We start from the raw sequence: 19,601 nt of genomic DNA, 5'->3' as shown, positions 1-19,601 counted from the left end.
TTTTTTTTGTTATGTTACTTTCAGTAAGGCCTCAACACTGTTTCTTGACAACACCATCCTCATTTTTGCTTCTTGTAGAGCAGGCCATAGGTTACCTCTGTAACCGCACTTCATATTGATTTTCTACCACCAGACTATCAGAAATATTTTATCTATGCACTGGCATGTAACAAAAACTCTGGTTCTGATAAGTACAGACACCCTCACCCCAAATCCTATCCCTTAAAATCAAATAAAATGTGTGCATGCTAATTAATTGCTAAACCATTGACAGCAGAGGCGTTGACTACAATCTCACCAATGGTGAACATTAGCAGTAGCAGTCCAAAAATTTCTGAAATAAATCCTAAAATTATGTTTCCTGATGATTCATCATTGCTGTCAGAGTCAAGACTATGTGGTCTAGGGATTTGCTCTGCTACAGTAATTCCTCTGTCATGTGTAAAACCAATACACAACTTCCCTATAGGTAGAGCACAGGCTTCTATAACCACTATAAATTATTTTCACTCCACTCACTTCAGTGCAGCTCTGAGTTACGGTGACTTAGGGACTGGTTTAGCAGGTGTGGATTTACCAAAAGAGGAAAAAAAGGAGATGCAGCCTCCTCCTTCAAGCAGCAGGCATTCTGGCACACGTTCCCCATTTGACAATGCATTTGGGAGAGCACAATTGCTCTGTTCCTCGGTATGTGTTCCACCTGTGAGCGCTACGTGTGTTGCTTAAGTTGGCCTTTGGAAAAAGGTATCTCTTCCCCCTTTGAGACCTTTTATTAGTAATTATTTTTCTGCTTTTACCCTTCCCTACACTTCTGGCATGAAGAGGAATGTTAAGTTAACCCATCTGTCCCCAAATGCTTTTATCTCAAAAGCATTTCGATTTTCCATTCTTGGTTTTTATTTCATTTTTGTGCTCTGGCTTTTCAAGTTTTTTGGCAGAGGACTCAATATAGATATTGTAACTTTCAAATATCAAGCTTAAGAATAATCCATAAACTAAATTTCTCATTAACAGCAGCAGGATCTAGGAATTTCAGAAAATGAAATAATGACTTGCTTTCTGTCCATCTGACTCCATTCCTACAAGCAGAAGTAATGGATTTATGTAGTAATCATTTTCTTACTATTACTCAGACTTTTTGTTTGTTATGTAGACAACTGAAATGCATTTTAAATGGTAAAGTGATAAACAGGACTCAGATTAAATCTGAAAAATCACATTTCAGAGTTGTGTTACTACAGTAGAACAGCACGAGGTACTATTTTAAGAATAACTTATGCTGCTTTACAAAATGTATTTCAAATTACTGCTGGAGGGATATTATGCCTGAAAAAAAGCAATGCCTTAAATTTCTTTTCATACAGTGTCCTTAATCCTCTTTCTGTTCTAATATTAGGATGTATGAACCATCTCTAGAGACCCATAATTAAATGTGGTTTGTCCATGCTACTTTAAAACCCAAATGTAGGCACAATTTTTGAGGGTTTTTGGAGACAAATTTGTGTTCGTACTTTTTTATTCCTCTAGGCAGATAATTTTGTAAAAAAAAAATCTACATGGCTTCCAGTACCACTGTTCACTGAAAACATTCTGAAAGCCAATAAATCAACTTCCAGTGACTGAAATGGCAATAAAGCAGCAATGTTTTCATCTGCACTGTGTTTTCAAAGTCATTAGAGGTTTAGAATGGCCTACAGTCTTTCTCAGAAATCCTTCAATCCATCATTTCAATTAAAATCAGTGCCCTCAAAGCATTTGGCTTTATTTTGAATAGCTTGCATAAGAGCTGTACTATTCCATGATTCCACATGTCATGAAGATCCCTTCACTGTAGCCAGTGAAGACTCTGGTGATCTATTCATTTGTCTGAACATAGCTGATGCGCTTTCTAGGTTCTCTTGACTCTAATGATTTTGATTCACTTTCTTAAACATGCATGCATAGAACTATTTAAGACAACCCAGACAGAGTGCTTGAAATTTTTAATAGGTCTGGCAAAATTAACACAGGGCTTACACAAGTGTATGGGAACTGTTGGTCACGGCCTGAACCTCTGATTGACCACCTGAGGAGAGCAATGAGTCAGCCCTGGGAGCACAGGTGAAGGCAATTCACCTGTGCTACCAGAAGGGGTGGAGCCTAGCTCCACCTCTCCTAGATCCCATTTAAGAGCTGATTACCTCTGAGGAAGGATGTCTTTCTGGAGATTGCTCCCTGTGGAGTTTGCTGTAAGCCTACGATACCAGTGAGCATTTATTTTGATTATCTTTCTATCGTGATAATCTTACTAAGTCTAACCTTTGTATACCTGCTGATTGTACAATAAAACTTTTGGGATACCCTATGTCACCCCAAATGTCATCGATCCTCCCTGGATAAGTGAAACATCCCTTGGATTTCTATTGACTGCAAAAGAAGCTTGAGTAACAAAGTCACATGCAGGCACCAGCAATATAGAATTTCTCAGAGTTTAATGGCTCCTAAAGAAGTACCTGCTATCATTATCAGATGCTCTAGTCTACTAAGAGCATCTTCACAATAGAGCAGACATGATACAGAGGACCTGAAAGTTTCCAGAGTAGGTGACAGAGGCTAAGCAAAATACTTGAGAGTGCCTAAATGACATTAAGTATCTGTACATAAGAAATTGACCCAGTCAGTAGTGCTGGTGATGATTAGAAATCCACTTAGCTGATCAAATGTAGGTATCTTTATCTGAGAAATAATGTAATTCCTTCAACTCCAAAAGAAAATTATTTTTTTTTTCTTTTTTCCTCATCTGGTGAAATGGAAGTAGCACCACTGTGCATGTCCTCAGGAAGTATGGTGACAGAATCATGTAGTCGTTCAGTTCCAACTATGATCAAGAGTTTTTTCTAATTTCTATAAATACTTGGGCTTTAGTTTTGTTTATTGAAGTGCAAATGAACACTTAAGTTTTGTGAAAAACACAGATATAAGGAGGATCTGGTATAAAAGTCCAACTTCTAGAAAAGGTGTTACATAAACGGTATTACCATGGAAAATCCTATCAGGATGCATACCCACACATGTATATAAACTGATATATATTCAGGATCACAGCTTCCTTTTCTCCTTGTCCATCTTTCTGCCATTTATGCGTCCTGTTTGCAGAAAAATCTTCAGCTTGAGTCTGCAAAATATTTTACGTCAAATTACAAACCCTAAGTTACAAACTGGAAAGAAATCCTGCTCTGTTTGTTCTGGTAATCACTGGAATTTCTGGCTGTTTTGTCTTTGTCTTATTGAGGTTGTGGGAATCCATCCAGAATGCAAGATATTCCAGCAGGTGATGAAAGAAGAGGCACTCTGCTTAGAAAGGAACGAATCTGTTTCACCTGATCTTAAAGGTAATGGTCTTTATGGCCAAGATCTGATATTAATATGAATTGTATCAATTCTGATGTGTGAAGATATCAGTTGTTCTTTTGGGTCACAATTTGATTCTACATTCCTATCCTCTATTCCTATTTGGTATGAAGTGCTTCTCCCGTTGGCTGAAGCTTTACCCCATCAGCTTTTAGACATCTTTAAAAGCTCAATGTCTAAGTCTTCTTAGATTCCCTTACAGTCAGTGGAGGAAGGTAGATGTCCCTAGAAAATTTTTCATTGCCTCTGGCTTAGATGCTTATTTTAGGATGTGATGAATCATTCTTTACAGTCACATTTCTCTTTACTATCTACAGGATGAGACTAAGATGATTAGTTCATACTCTGAAAAATTTAGATGCATAGTTTGGGTAGGAAAATCATACTTGGATTATTTAAAAAAACAAACAAACATTGAAATAGAAGAAGCTTCCAGAGAATATACTAAAAACCATGCTCAAACTATATCATGTTGAAAATCATTCAAATTTTGGTGAAAATTCTATTTGCTAGAAGCAAAATAAATAAATAAATAAATCCCAACTTCTTCAAAATATTGTATTTCTACTTTTTTAAAGATTAGGTTGGACTGGATGATCATGGAGGTCTTTTCCAACCTTGGTGATTCTATGATTCTGTTTTTTTCTGTAGTCTATCCAATTGCTTTGGTACCTGGCATTCTTCTAGTTCTCAACAATTTTATCTTATTGTTATTTTCCTCTCACACCTTCACCCCCTTTAATCAAGTCCAGAATACCTCCTGGATAGATTCTGTGCTGGGAACACCCACTAAAAGCCCCCCCCAAAACTCTGGTAGAAACCAGGCGTCTTCCACCATGATTTAATGAGCACTTTTTCCTCTTTGAAAGGTAGAGAAGTATGTTTTTTTTTCCTTCAACAGAAAAATAATTGCGTGGTTCTAGAATCTTCTTCGTAGTAAAAGCCACTAAAAGAAATACAATTCCCTCAAATCCCTGTTAAATCCCTTATTAAAAATTCTTGAATCTTTCCAAGTGACTTTTTTTCTAGTGATTCCTTTCCACATTAATTCTCTAGAGATGTAAAGAATTTAACAAAAATCTCTTCTGCTTTTTATACCCTTTCTCAGTATAGTTTGAAATGAAACATGAGACCAGGAAAAACAGTTCATGCTCAACATTGTACCTATGGTACTTATCTCGTTGGTAGAAGTCCCTGACTTGTTTCTCGGTTTTCAGGAAATAAACTGAAATATCACAAATCATACTGAGTCCCTTCCTAGCAGAAGGGAATCAGAGGTGGAATTCATCTACATTGCAGAGTTTTTAATCTAAGGTTGTTACACATTGCTCTCGTTGTACACAGCAATGTCTATTGAGTGTCATCAGTAGAACCCAAGATATAATTCCTCTCTTCTTGAAGTATGTGAGTAAAACAGGTCAGTTGAATCAAGCTCTAAAAATGCCTATTGTTCTCTGCTGTCTAAAAAGGAAAGAGTGACTGAAGCAGTCTTAAATATTAATGATGTCAACATTCTTGATGCAATTGCTACTACAGTTGTCTATATGGAGTCTCAGGTTACTCCAGTTCCAGATCCAGTTCCACTCCCAAACAAGGATCTGTTGCTTAATCTCACATTGTTAAATAGGCTACATTTTTAACCAAGAGCTCCTTCATGGTTTTTTTGAGTGCTTTTTAGAGGGACCCTTTTTCTCCTAAGACGTTTGGACCACTGCGTGTCTATGTGGAACTCAGCTTACCTAACTTTGTTCATTTGCAAATTAGCAGCCTAGTCTATAATCATCAGAGAGACCTGGGTAAGTGCAAGGAATGATTCATCCTGTCCTCAGAAGGGAGCCACCACTATATGGGATGAATCATCCACTGGAAGTCCCTGTCTCTTTACGCTGATTATAGGGGGAAAATAGCTAAGATTAGCTAATGTATTTTAGACAATTAAAATTAGAGATAATGAATCAGGGCTTCTATTTTCCCATCTGGCAAATTGGGGATAGCGGGAATGTCATCCTCAGGAGAGTGGTGTGAGGATAACTTAGTGAGAGATTCTCAGGACTCTCCTTTCTGAAGCCAGAGAGGAAACTCTGCTTTGCTACAGGCAAGTAATATTGCTTCCACATTTCAGCTCCTGACAATTTTAGATTTGCCTTCTCATCAGTTACAGAGGAAACAGAAAAGAATCGGTAAAAGACAATAACACCTCCGAAAAGAAACTTGTGCACTGTTTTATATCTGCCTTATAACTGCCTGGAGATTAGTTTCTGCTACAGCATGATGCTGGCTTTTTTTTTTGTTTTGGGCACCTTTACGTAGTTGGTAATTTTTCTATGCTGCACCCACACCTGCTTGACAATAGCCACTGCATGACGGCAGCTGGAGTCTCAATGGGAGGCATCAGTGACAAAGCCATGATTAACAGTAACTTCTGATAGCACTTTTTATTGGACACATGGTGCTGTATCTTCAGTCAGCCACCTCTGGTGTGGGGAACATATGACTAAGAACCAGGCAGGTCTGCTCCTAATGATGGTTGTTTCAGAAGATGCTCAGAGAAGTTCTCTTGCTTTGGGATTGATCTAATGCCTATTGAAGTCCACTGCCAAAATGTTGGCTGACTAATAGTTGGATTTCACCCTCTATGGGTTTTCTTTTAAGTCAGTTGAAATGGATAGACTTTAAATGTGAAATCAAGAAGTTAATGTTGGATTTTTCAATTATTTTCATCTAGGTTTTCATCTAGACTCTGAAACCATCAATTAAAAATCTCAAGAGCTAATAATTATTCCATATTTTTATTTTATTGACTTCCGTTTTGTTTTGACAATAGAAAGAGCTGCAGTTGATTTGACTTTCAGATTGTATCTGCTTGAATTTCATGTACATTCTTTCCAAACAGAAGGTAGAAGTGCACTTGTGAAGGATGATACACTCAAGAGGAAGAGGAAACCAACAGAATCCTTCATTTGTAGAGCTTTGTGGCCTCTTGTGACTCTTCTTCATGCATACGAATAAGTGGGAAAGCCACAGACAATCTCATTATGGCAAATCAACTCTATGTAATTCCTTTACTTAGAATCATTTTTTTTTCTTTCCAGGATGCGCCAGAGATTGGGATGGTCTAAGCTGTTGGCCCAGAGCTACTTTAGGGGAAATAGTTGAAATTCCTTGTCCAAGATTTTTTGAAGAAATCACCAATATCCATGGCAAGACTTTTTTCATATTCTTCTTATCTCTACATGCTTTAAAAATAAATTCTAATAGTTAAAGATTCAGTAACTTCCACTTTTTCATGATTCACAAAGCCATCCAATGTCAGCCAACGCAGGGTAATGATGCACATACACATCTTGGTTTATGGTGGATATTTGATACATTTTTGTTTCATGTGCAGTACTGAATTACCTAGTCTCCTTGATCTAAAAACTATGGGTAATTGCACAAGATTGCTGAGGTTATTATAATGGAATACATCATAGAATCACTGACTTATGAAGTCATGAAAAAAATGAAGTTTAGAAAGAACCTCCTAAGGTCAAGTCAGAGCAGGACCAAGTTCAAGAATTATATCTAACTTCAACACTAGATCAAGTGTCTCAGGGCTTTTTTCATACATGTAAATTATGTTGTAAATGCAGGATAGATCTCATAATTTGATTTCCTCTGTGTGAAGATTGAATTTACAGAAAGAACATCTGTATTACCTAAATGAAATTCTACTTCTTGAAATGAATGGGAATATCCGTGTTAATTTTCAAAGAATAAATGTTCAGATTATTAACTGTCTATAGCTAGTTGTGCTTAACATGACTAAATTGGCAAGGACCTAACTTAAGAATCAAAATTATTTCTTGTCAAAACATAAAAATAATTAACAGCAGAAAACAAACAAACAAAAACCAATGTAACATCCCCATCCTCTAATTAATTCTGATATATTTTGCCATTAAAGGCTTCCTTCAGAGAAACTGCACACAGGAGGCATATTGGTCAGAACCATTCCCATCATATGCTGTTGCCTGTGGATTTGATGAAGGTTCCAGCAAAGGTCCTGAGGATCAGGTGAGTTTTTATTTCCTGTTTGTGGACGTCTCCAAAACACACTCTCTTGTTTATGCTGAGTAGACAGATATTTCCATATATCTGAGCCCCATCAGAATTCAGTAATGACCTTTCTTCAGCGCTAAGTTCAAACCTATTAAGTAACAAATCAGACTTAATATAAAGCTCTCCATCCTCTGTTTCTCTTGGTGTTACTCAGTAGATATCTGGCTAGATCACCTGTCCTGTCCAACAGAATTTGTTTCTCTGAGAGATAGGATTTGAATCCACATCATCTTCCAAGGAAGACTTCCAACCTGCCACAGGAAACCTCTGAGTGTGGTTCCAGTGCTTCACACTGCATTGGTGGTGGTAGTTCTTCAGTGGATGAGCTTTGCTTTGTGGCTGAAGGGTATTTATTTCTAAAGCCATGCTCACTGCCTCTGTCTCGTGAGTCCTGATCTTTGCTAAATGGAACATGAGAGAACAGGGTGGATTCCCATTCTGCATTGGGCAAGGCTCCTACGTCTCATACAAATGCACTAGACCCTGTATCATAACAGCTCACTCCTCTTACTGTGGTATTTTGGTAGAAGCAATGGATATCTCTCCAATCTGGGAAAGAAAAGACTAACTCATCCTTGTGTGTGGTCAGTCATGACTCCACGGTGGAAAAAGGTGATTAGCCATGGATCAAAGCAAGACAGAAGAGGTCGAACAAGACTGTCTTCATTAACACTCCAGCTTTTTTTGTTTTCTGTAAGCCATTTGGCTCTTGAGGTGTAATTGTTCAAACACAGAAGTAATAGTTCAATTATCTGAGTCTTTAGGGAGTATAGACATAGATGGATTCATCCATTTGTTTCCATAAAGTTGGAAACAAAAGCATGATTGTAATAGGTAGTAGAAATATCTGGAGCAAAATTTCCCGACCGCAAACCAAACAATATAAATATTTCTCTGCTATGTGGAGAAGCTGAAAAGAAAAATGCTTTAAAAACCCTTCAGGTTTGTTATCTCAGTCATACCCTGAAGGTCCATAAAGAGAAGATGAGATCAAAAAGCTCTACTGTTCTGTAAACAGAAGGAAGCAGGTGATAAGAATCCCACTTATGTTCTATGAGGACTACATGTTTTATATTTTCTATCTTCAGTGAAGCATCTTCTGTATACAGCGTTGATTTTTATCTACCATAGAAGAATATATAAAGCCCATCAAAACACTTCCGTATTCAGCTGAAGAAGCTGTCTTCTAATTTGAACCTTTGTTTTGAAAATTCCGTATAAAACATAAGCGGTATTTCAGAAACACCAGGATGATTCCTACGTTGTCAGGGTTACCTGACTTATTTACAGATCTACTTAAAATTGCTAATATATTGCCTCAGCCTAGAAATGCTGTCTTTGGAGAAACAGATTGGATCAACTAGAGAACAAAGTGTCCACTGCATTTCCAAGGAGGAAAATTCAGAAACTTGGTTTCTTGAGATTTTGAATAATCAAGGGATCCTGTAGTAAATCAGAATAAAATGTGCATATTGCTATTGAATGAACTACTTGTCCAAGGAATTAAAGATAGTGAGGTTACTTTCATGGCTTTAATTTTCTCACTTTCATGGTGCCATGAGAATTTTTCACAGAGTTCTGGTTTCCTCACCTTGCCACATGCAAGTTGTATTCCTTTTTTAACCATAGCTCAAATCAGCATGAAACATCCCTTGACCCAAAAGGAGTACAGTATGGCTCTTATCTAAAGGTGCTGATTCACAAATCACCCAACAGCAGGTTATGCATCCTCAAATCCACATATACCTACAGGATAAATTGTAGTTATTTAACAAAATTAACATGCTCCAACTATTTTATGGTGACTATTTTGAATGAACTAAAGCAATATGTAAGGGATGGGACTGAGGGAAATTGTATCTTATTGAAGCACACCCGTATGCATGCTGCATAACCACCAGCATCAGTGTGTGTTCTCTTTTTCTCATAGAAATCATATTATTCTGCATTTTGGCGTGTCTACACTGCTGGCTATGCAGCATCAGTGACTTCACTCATTACAGCTCTAATTGTCTTTGCTGCCTTCAGGTAAAAATAATTGGTCTCTTTTCAGGATGTCTGTAGACAGCCTCATCCTAATTCCTTTCAAACTATCTGTGTTTTTGTTTTTATCTATTTTTAATCCTTTCTCAGATGTTATACTGTCAGTGGCAATGAGTTCTTCTATATTCATGTGGTGTCATTTCCCCCCTGATGCTAAAACACTAAAGCTGGCAGGACAGTTTGTCTCGGTCTCTTTAATTGCACCATACAGTAGAAATGCTCCAAGCTGTTTTTGCTATTAACATAAATATTCCTCCAGTATATAGCAGGACAAACTGTACAGAAACTTAGTATGTCTCATTTCCTAAAACTGTAGTCACTATAAGCTGTTCATTCCTTCTGTGAAAGACATTATCAGGAGCAATGGAGAGAGGTTCAAAGACATTTATATGTCATGTTTGATAATGGTAGATATTTGGAAATGAATCCTGCTTTTGACTGGCTTCAATGCACCTGGACAAAAGCCTTAAGCTTGATCTCCAGGCAAGAGAACAGACAACAGAAGCAACTTCCTAGATGGAGTGGGCAGTCTCTCTCTTATAGAGAAACCCAGGATGTAGAGGCTGATACACTCAAATCTTGAAGGAGATTCCTTCATCATCCTTCATCCATCATTCCCACATCATCATGTGGGCAGGACCATGTAGGGGAATTTGAACTTGGAAAGTGTCTGAAGTAATCCTGTATTCCTATCTGAGTTTTGATGAGACCATGAAAAATGCCTCTTGAAAAACAATTTCCCTTTTCTTTTTCCATGTCAGAAAATTCCATTGTACACGGAATTACATCCATATGCACCTGTTTGTCTCCTTTATCCTGAGAGCAATTGCTGTTTTCACCAAAGATGCCGTTTTGTTTGCAGATGAAACTATGGACCACTGCCTGATGTCAACGGTACTAAATTTCCACGCTCTCTTTTCTTGAGTTAATATTTAATTCGTGACTCGAAGAGAACATAGAGATTTCTTAATCCCATTTCTCTTCATTTTGCAATAACTGTAATCTTAAAACAAGCAGTATCACAAGCCATGAGATCAAGTGCTATGGGTTACATTCAGCTGTAGTATATAATGTACAACCTCGCTGAGTCTAATGGAGCAGTATCCATTTTTATCATATAATCATATATACAATAAGATATTCTGATTCATTCAAACTTCTGAAACCTTGTATTAAATTCCTCAGTTTCTGTTTGGCAAAATTTAATTTTGCTTATACTTTGTTGAGAACTAAAACCCAATGGAGAGTACATCTAATAATTTTTTTCTGCCTTTCCATTTCCAGGTAGCTTGTAAGGCTGCAGTGGCATTCTTCCAGTTCAGTATTTTAGCCAATTTCTTCTGGCTTCTTATTGAAGGAATATACCTTCAGACACTGCTTTTGCTGACCTTTGTTTCAGACAAGCAATACGTATGGTGGTTCATCTTTGCTGGCTGGGGTTTGTACTGTTTTCCACTTTGTGCTGTTTACTATTTCTACTTACTTTTAGAACTAAATAAAATATTCTGAGGTTTTCTTTGATAATTTCCTTTGAAGAAAGGTACCTTTTCACGCAGGGGCACTACATTAAAACTATACCATTATTCATATTTCTTATCTTGTTAGATATTTCATCATTTAAAACTTGGAAGAAGGTAGAGTGGGTCATTAGAAGCATTAGGATACTCCTACTCAAAAGACTGCTGCACTCCTCTTTATGACTGGAATTAATTGCATGCAACTAAAGTCATTACAAGTTAATCATCTAACCTAAGCTATCTCTCCAGGTTTCTCCTGCAGTCAGTAGGGTGAGGTAGGCATGCTGTGGTGGTGATTAATCTGTTCCTCAAACAGATGACTAATGTGCCTGGATAACAGCCTGAAAACATCTCGTCTCCCTCCACTGACTAAAGAAGTTTGAATGACCAACTTTAAGTTGACACTTTGTTTTTATGAGGCAGAAGGAGGTTAATCTGAGATTGCATGATGTCAAGTTTAGGAATCAATAATTTATTTATTTATTTTTTTTTTTCCAGAGACATTCTCTGTCTTTAAGGAATCTTTTGAGTTTATACATAAATTTAAAATATCCCCCACTATCAGAATAGGTGCATTTAATGCATAAAATTTCAGTGCAGAGAATTGCTTACTGCAACTCTTATCTTCTTGTACCTCACTTCAGCTATTCTAAAATAGAGACACTTAAATAGAGAGATTATGCAGCTTTTTTATTTTGAGAGTGAAATCCAAATTCTCACAAGTTACATTATAATTTTCCCTTCTTCTCCAGATTCTCAGACTTGATTTGACTTTATTAAAAAGAAAACAACTCAATTTTATAAAAGGGATATTAATTTGGAGCTACTCAAATTATGATTGCCAGAAACTAAACACTTAGGTTCTGATTAAAAACAGCTAACATGAAATAACAAAGAAACACCTCAATTAATACTGCAGCAATGCTTATGTCCTATAATCCATCAAAAGTAAGAAATGTCTAGGGGCAACTCAGGTCTTAGGTATTATGAATACAAATATTTCTCTTTGTTAATTAAAATGTCTTCTCTATCTGAACATTTAAAACTATGTTTTGAAATTACAGTTCCACAACACCCCCAGTTCTCTTTCATTTTGGTTTCATGCTGCTATTCTACACGGATTTTTTTTTCTCTGAACTGAGAGTTAAGTTTTCTATAATTTGACTTGTCCATTGTCTGTGTTTTAATGGGGCATCCAATCTGCTGCACTGTGAACATTCTTTCAATAAAGTTTCCATGGAACACAGCATTAAAATATATATTTTCCATATTGATTTGCCCAGGAGCTCCCACTGCTGTGATGCTTACTTGGGTCCTCACAAGACTCCATCAACAAAACACAGGGTAAGTCAGTGTTTGAGTAAGGAAGCCAAGGTCATCTAAATTTATATTATATTTTGATTTACGAACAGGTAAAAAAAAGTAGAAGTTAAGAACAGATAAACAAGAATATTGTTCCAAAGGTGTGCCTCTAATCTTTAAACTTCACAAGAATGCAAGAAAATAGTTTTCAGACCTCTAATTTTGATGTACGTATATTGAGTAATTAAAACTGAAAATGCCATAGCAAGAGTTGAAATTGTTTTGTTTCCCAATGCTCAATCCTTGAAATAACTGCACTTTAAGGAAATCAGTGCTTCTGCTTAAAAACAGCCATGAATTTCTAGCCTTAACCTTTTCAAACCTGCACCTCCCAAAGACATTGTTACGTCTTTATAGGTAGTTTTGTGTGTTATTTTCCTTCAGTTCCTTTTCATTGTTATTTTTTGTCTTTGAACTAAATGCCAATTATAAACAGTGGACTGTTTATACAAAGAGCTGCCCTGAATGCCCTCGTGTCATTTCATATGGATGATAAGTTGGAAGAGATACTATTTCATACCTACCTTGTCAGGACTCGATTTAGTGATGCAGAAATAATAAGTCCTATAGCCCACAAACTGTGTTTTGTTCTCATCCAATTACTGCAGCATATCTGCAGTAGACGTTCTCCACTGTAATACTTCATAAGTGGTCATCCTTTCCACAGTATGTGCACAGAAGGGTGTGAGAAGGATTTCATTTTTCCTCCTTTCCTGTTGCTCCTCTTCCAAAGAATGACCAGACTGCTGGGTTTATTTGTTGAATCTGTAGTAGAAGAACCTGGCACAATTGCAAAGGTATTATAAATAAAGCTCAGAAGGAAGTTGGAGAGTGTGAACAAGCTCTGACAAAGTTCTCCCAGTTGAAGAGCCCAAGGAAGCTGTGGATGCTCCATCCCTGCAGGCACTCAAGGCCAGGCTGGATGTGGCTCTGGGCAGCACGGTCTGCTGGTTGGTGACCCTGCACATAGCAGGGGGTTGGGACTGGATGAGCATTGTGGACCTTTGCAACCCAGGCCATTCTATGATTCTATGAAGAGGAGACTGAAGAGTGCTGGAACTTTGAGTGCTCTTCCAGCAAAGTCACTACCCACACTGTTTTCTTCTCTAGTATACTTGTATGTCCGTTATAAAAAAGAGATTAATAACATCCTGTTATGCTGCAAAGGTAGTGTAGTGGAATAGCTCCAATGAAGACGTTTATAGAGCTGGAACATTTTCCCTGCAGACACTGTCATTCATATGGTTGCTCCTCTGATATCAGATGTAGTTTCAAACCACAGTATCAGAACCGCTCTTTTCTTATCCAACAACTAATTCACAAGCCTAACAATCTGAACTTACGTTAAAGATACTCATTACACTCAGACATGCTGGGTTAAGCCATCATCTGTAAGCTCCAACATTATTCAGCTCACTGTCCTGTGTCGCAAAACTGGAAAAGAAAAAGAAGGAATAAATTTCCTTTAAATTGAACTGCACATAAATTTTCTGGGAGGTATCAGGGAAAGAATACTGGTAGAGGTCTTGGAGTTATCATTTAAAACAGTGTCTCCATCACTTTCCTAATCAGTGACAGAAATAGTTCTGTGTGTTGTGAAAAGTTCAAATGGTGTAGGTAACATTATTGCTTTTGTTTGCCTTTTCAGATGTTGGGATGATGATGAAAATGGAGTGGTGTTATGGATCATCAAGGGCCCCATTCTGTTAACTGTACTGGTATGTTTCTGCAATTTTTTCTTCAGTATGTTCTAAAATCTGACAGCTATACTAGTGTTTCTTTCCCATAAAGTGGAAAAAAACAATGCCATATGCCATATTTGATTTTTTTTTTTTTGAATGTCAAGAAGTTGGAAATTATAGTGTTGGTTGGTATTTTTTTCCCCAAAAATCCTAAATCCCAACTGAGGAGGTATGTCATACATTTTCTGGAGTCATCCTAGGACATTACAGAACCACTTTGACACATCCACTCCATATACTATGTTCTTGCCTGCGTCTCTGTGTTCTATTTCTGAAGAAAGGATATCCATCTTGGCATAGATACCTCATAGATAATACGAAACTGATTTAATTCAAGAAATATCTGTAGATCATTTTATCTAGGGTATATTTACAATAAGTTCTTGTGATGTAAACTCAAGACAAAAATTGTCTCATGTGCAAATTCATTCAATCCAAATTTAGGAATAAAATAGTATGTCATTTAAGACCGTGTCTATTATAATCTCTGTTATAATTAATGAAGGAAACTGGAGGGACTACTTAAACTAAAGAATCTTCTAAGACTTGACAACGAATGCAAGAAGATAATATCAGACACACAGCAATACTGAGATTTGTATACTTGATTCATCCAGCAAAATTTTGATCATATCTTTATACATAGCTATATATTGGTGGGAGAAAGTAATATTATTTCTAACAATATACTAATACGATCTGAGAGCAAATGTCTACTGTTTATATATTTCCTATTAGTAAGGATTTTTAGTTAATTTGTATCAATTGACGATACTTCCTGACTTGTAGAAAATTTACAGATTCTGTCTTGCCTTTTCAGATTAACTTCATTATATTTATTAATGTCATCAGAATTCTAGTCCATAAATTGAAATCTCAAGAGGGAGGGGGGAGCAATTCAAGCCACTTTGTGTAAGTATTGTAGGATGTCTTGAAATTTACCCATTTACAGGCAAGGAAACAAATGTTTTCCTGGTTACAATAAAAAAAGAGAAATCCTCACAAGAAATAGTAAAAATAAACTTGCCTTTTTATCCCAAATATCACAAGTCTCTGCTTTGGGAGGAGGCAGGAACCTGGGAGGCATGGGAGGGGGTGGAGGGTGAGAAGAGAAGTCTAATGCAAAGTACTACAGCTGCAAAAAGATCAAACTTGAATGAGTAAATATATTCAGGTAATGCATCCATAATGCATCTTGCTTCCAGACAATTCCACACAGACAGGGAAAGAAGCAGATAATTTTCATTAAATCCTCAACAGTAACATGCTATTAGTCTACTAATGACTGAATGTAGTCTGCCTTGTTTACTAACCCCTTTAAAATCAACGTGGATCTCAGTGATGCAGTCAGAGGACTAGCAAGATATTTGATTCATCCCAAGATGTCTTTTAGTTACAGTGCAAGACTATGCCCTTCTGGAATGATCTGAACATCAAGCAGAAAACCCTAGGGTATTGTCCATGGCACTAGCACCAATGCTTAAGCAACAGATTCAAGTTTCATGGACAGTAATAATCAGATCATCCTTGGCAGTTGTGGAAGTTTAGGCATTTACATGGTAGAACCCTTCAAGGGATTGAGACTGGTCTCAGGAGGGTGGATTAGAATGCCCAGTTTGGTGCCTCAGCCGTTGTATGTTTAGTATGGAGAAGAACACATAAGGATCATTCTGAAATACTTACATACTGATTTGTTCATCTTTGCTGGCCAGATGCTGACAGTGAGAGTGCCAGAAAGCAATCTTTCCACAACTTCGTTGGATATAGTTGCATCCATTCTGATCTGTAGTAAAATTTGTTCCAACAAAACTGTTGTCACTAATTTCACACATGTAAAAATGCCTTGTTCTTTGATCCTTGACTTGCCAGGAGACTTGCTAAATCTACGTTACTCTTGATCCCACTCTTTGGAGTGCACTACATCGTATTTGCATTTTTCCCAGAGAGCACTGGTTTGGAAGCTCGACTTTACATTGAGCTAGGCTTGGGTTCCTTTCAGGTAAGCAGAACAAAAAGTTTATGAGTCCTGAGAGGTTTGGTCTGAAGCATCGCACTATTTCATTATTTAGGTTGACTATCAGAGTAGGTGTTAATAATGTGTCTAAATTCAGCGCACACATTCCATCTCACTCTCAAACAAGCTCTTTCTCTTGTTTGCTCCCCTATCTTACTATTTAAAATCTCACAGTACTTCTTAGTTCTGACTCATTCTTTATATCATAAAAAGATGTACCTACATTTATGGAAGAACAGTGACTGAGTGCCACAAAGATCAGCCTGTGGATTAAGAAGGACTGAATGAAAATAATTCCACATGTAACAAAGAGGACGATAAGAGGATTGAAAACATAATGATAATATATAGCAATCTATTCTGCTCTTACCCTTCATCAATAGTGAGTCCATCATCTAAACAGGTCCCTGTCTCCTTTTCCATGTTGGACACTGTTTGGATAAATATCTATTGGCCTAAGCCAAATCTGTGCCATGGACCATATTAATAATTTACCAAATTGATAATTTAACAGTGGTCAGGGCTGTGACTACCAGTGTTAGCACAGTCTGCAGAATGGTTTGGATGTGGGCTGGCTAACATTAATAATATTATAAATATTCTGGATTCTGCTGAGACATTGAATCCAGATATGAAAACCCAGTAAATAGTGCCGTGTCACCTAAATCAGAACAGAAAAATATATACTGTTGCTGTCTTACTCAAATTTTGAATAAAAGATGATGTTTTTCCCTGTTTCTATGCTCCAAATCACAGTGGTTAATTTTTTCTCTATTCTCCCTGTCCTAGGGCTTTTTTGTTGCACTACTATATTGCTTCTCAAATGCGGAGGTGAGTAGCAAGTATATGAGATTATCAAAACCTCTGAAAATAATGGATATCTCTTATTTTTGATTTTTTTTTTCTGTTTCCAGAATGGATCTGTGCTTTGATCTGTTCCTGAATGCAGAAATACCCAAAACTCTTTTTCCCTTAGTTCCTTTTTTGATTCTAATTGTACTCAAATAGTTTTGGAAGAAGGACAGCTGAACAGGCTATGAAGCAGTGACCCTTTACAAACTGTTGGTGACTTTACTGTCAAGGGACATTTGCTCTGCTTTACCTCTGATAGTTATCACAATGTCTCAATGGAAAGCCTATAACACTGCCTTCAGGTTTATTTTCTCCCACAAGTTTATTTCCCTTCAATTTTCCAGTAAATAAGCAATGGCCAATAGTAACTCCCCTGTATTCTTCTGTATTTTGGAAACTGTTTATTTTTCAATGTGAATGTGGATGTAGTTTCAGTCCTTCTAAAACTGCATTAAGGCTTAATCTTGATTGATGTGAGTGAATCTAGGCCTTATAGCCATGCTATAAAATATTGGTATATTTTATCTTCATCGCTCACTCTGTCTTTATTTTCTGATTATTTGTTTTTAAATTCCTTCTCTGTAGGTTCAAAGTGAACTCAAGAAGCAGCTGTGCAAATGGCAGTATCAAGAATACCTGAGCTTCACACACAAACATGGGACTGTGTCCAGAGAAAACAGTCCAGTCAACTATGTCACTCAGTTATCACTGCTTGAAAAAATCAGTCCAAAAAGGAAAACACGTGCCTATCAGAACGGCGTAACTTCTGTCTGAACTTATCTAGCAGGCGGAGTTGCTGTGAATGCACTAAGGCATGGCCAATTTGGATTCTTTGCGGCTTTCAAAGATTCAAACAGTCACAGAATAACTTGGATTGGACTTTAAATATCATCTAGTTCCAATTCCCTTGCCATGAGGTCATTGCAAGCCACCAGATTAGGCTGCCCAAGGCCCCATCAAACCTGGCCTTGAGCATCTCCATGGGTGGGGCACTCTCTGGGCAGCACTGCCAGGGCCTCACTGCTCTCTAAGTAAAGAATTTCTTCCTAACATCTGACTTAAACCTCTCCTCCTTCAGTTTAAAGCCATTTCCCCTTGTCCTATCACTATCAAGTTGTGTACAAAAGTCAGTCCCCCTCCTTCTTATACATTCCGTTCAAGTACTGAAGGCCACACTGAGGTCTCCTCGGAGCATTCTCTTCTCCAGGCTGAACAAGCCCAACTCTCTCAGCCTTTCTTCACATCAGAGGTGCTCCAGGCCTCTGATCATGGAGAAGGTCTCCTCTGGAGCCTCATGGTCTCCTCTGAACCAGTTCCATCCACTCCAACCCACTCCAACAACTTCCCATAGCATCCACAGATTTCTAAAAATTTCCTACCCTGAATGTGAGCTTTTCTCACCTGGTACATATTAGCATCACAACTCTTGTTCCCACCCTCCCTAAACATACAAAATCCCGTTATTTTTTCATTGTTGTTGTGAAATGAGAGACCTATAGCTCTTGGACATGAATAGGTTAACACCCAAATTAAAGAAATTCATTTCTTCCATGTCCAGCACTTCTGTCACATCTTTGCCAGTGTTTCCTGAAATCTCCAGTTTTTAGGAGTTCTGTAATTAATCTTTATTTGAGAGAGCTATAGTGTGGCAATGGCTGGCAACAATTACATTATCTGCTTGGTTTTTGGTTTTTTTTTTTCCTTTTGTGCCTGTACAATGGAGAGATTAAGTCAGGCCAGAGGACCCGAAATCTTTTTTTTTCCATGATGAAAGCTGAAGTAGCTGAACATTAGGAAGATTATGTGTGTGTACAAAGGAAGAACACACAGCAAACCTTATCCCAGCTGGTCTACCTTGAGTTCAGAATAATTTACAAGCCTTGTGTATCTGTGACAAGACGCTGGTCCTTGTGTAGCTGCCATAAACCTTATGTTGCAATATCCTTGAAGGTTAGCTGGATCCATCAATTAAATCCACAGATAAACTGTTTTTCTGAGTTTTTGGGTCCTCCTTTGGAGGATGAACTTATCTTCTGTGATTGCTGTGTTGATTTCACTTCTGCCTACCATTTCTCAGCTCATTACCACTTTAATGAAGAATGTGTTTGAGGTCAGAAGTGATGCAGAGTATGGTCTAATAAATGAGGTCAAATTAACACTGTGCTAATAGCACTACATCACTTTCAGGATGGCCTTTCTCTTTCTGTGGGACTGAGTTGGGTTCTACATCAAATTCTCCAAAATAATGTACAAAAGGTATTCAGAACACATCTGTAGTTCATTACAAGGTAGGACCATTCCCAAAAGTGCCTGCATCCAGTCTTGAAAGCAGCGCTAAAGATTCTGGCCATTCAAGTACAGGCTACACTTTCCATGATCTGGAATATCAGTTTAGCTTCAAAAAGTAGAGCTCTTGTCCCTTTTTGTTTTTTTGACTGAACTCTCGGTTGATTATTTTGGCCAGGAGACATTTGACTGTGGAAAACTCTTGATTTTTTAGCCTCATGGCTACAGCAGAGACAAATGTTTGTATACACATAATTCAGACCACTCCTTTATTGCTTAGGCATGTAACTCCTC

The 19,601-nt window shown here is 37.5% G+C and overlaps 1 protein-coding gene across 1 annotated transcript in view; it reads left to right on the top strand.

Moving 5' to 3' along the window:
• LOC100550646 (vasoactive intestinal polypeptide receptor 1-like) overlaps positions 1-18,027 on the top strand; it is a 25,187-nt gene extending 7,160 nt beyond the window's left edge. The window contains exons 2-13 of the mRNA XM_003206903.4: positions 3,272-3,371; positions 6,483-6,590; positions 7,337-7,446; positions 9,422-9,519; positions 10,296-10,428; positions 10,819-10,972; positions 12,335-12,395; positions 14,062-14,131; positions 14,976-15,067; positions 16,025-16,154; positions 16,959-17,000; positions 17,607-18,027. Coding sequence (XP_003206951.2) covers positions 3,272-3,371; positions 6,483-6,590; positions 7,337-7,446; positions 9,422-9,519; positions 10,296-10,428; positions 10,819-10,972; positions 12,335-12,395; positions 14,062-14,131; positions 14,976-15,067; positions 16,025-16,154; positions 16,959-17,000; positions 17,607-17,795 — 1,287 coding nt within the window. The 3' untranslated portion in view covers positions 17,796-18,027. The remainder of the gene's footprint in view (positions 1-3,271; positions 3,372-6,482; positions 6,591-7,336; positions 7,447-9,421; positions 9,520-10,295; positions 10,429-10,818; positions 10,973-12,334; positions 12,396-14,061; positions 14,132-14,975; positions 15,068-16,024; positions 16,155-16,958; positions 17,001-17,606) is intronic.
• Positions 18,028-19,601: the final 1,574 nt, after the last annotated feature.

Source organism: Meleagris gallopavo, chromosome 6, assembly GCF_000146605.3.
Source record: "Meleagris gallopavo isolate NT-WF06-2002-E0010 breed Aviagen turkey brand Nicholas breeding stock chromosome 6, Turkey_5.1, whole genome shotgun sequence".
NCBI lineage: Eukaryota > Metazoa > Chordata > Aves > Galliformes > Phasianidae > Meleagris > Meleagris gallopavo.
This window is presented reverse-complemented; position numbering and strand designations above follow the sequence as displayed.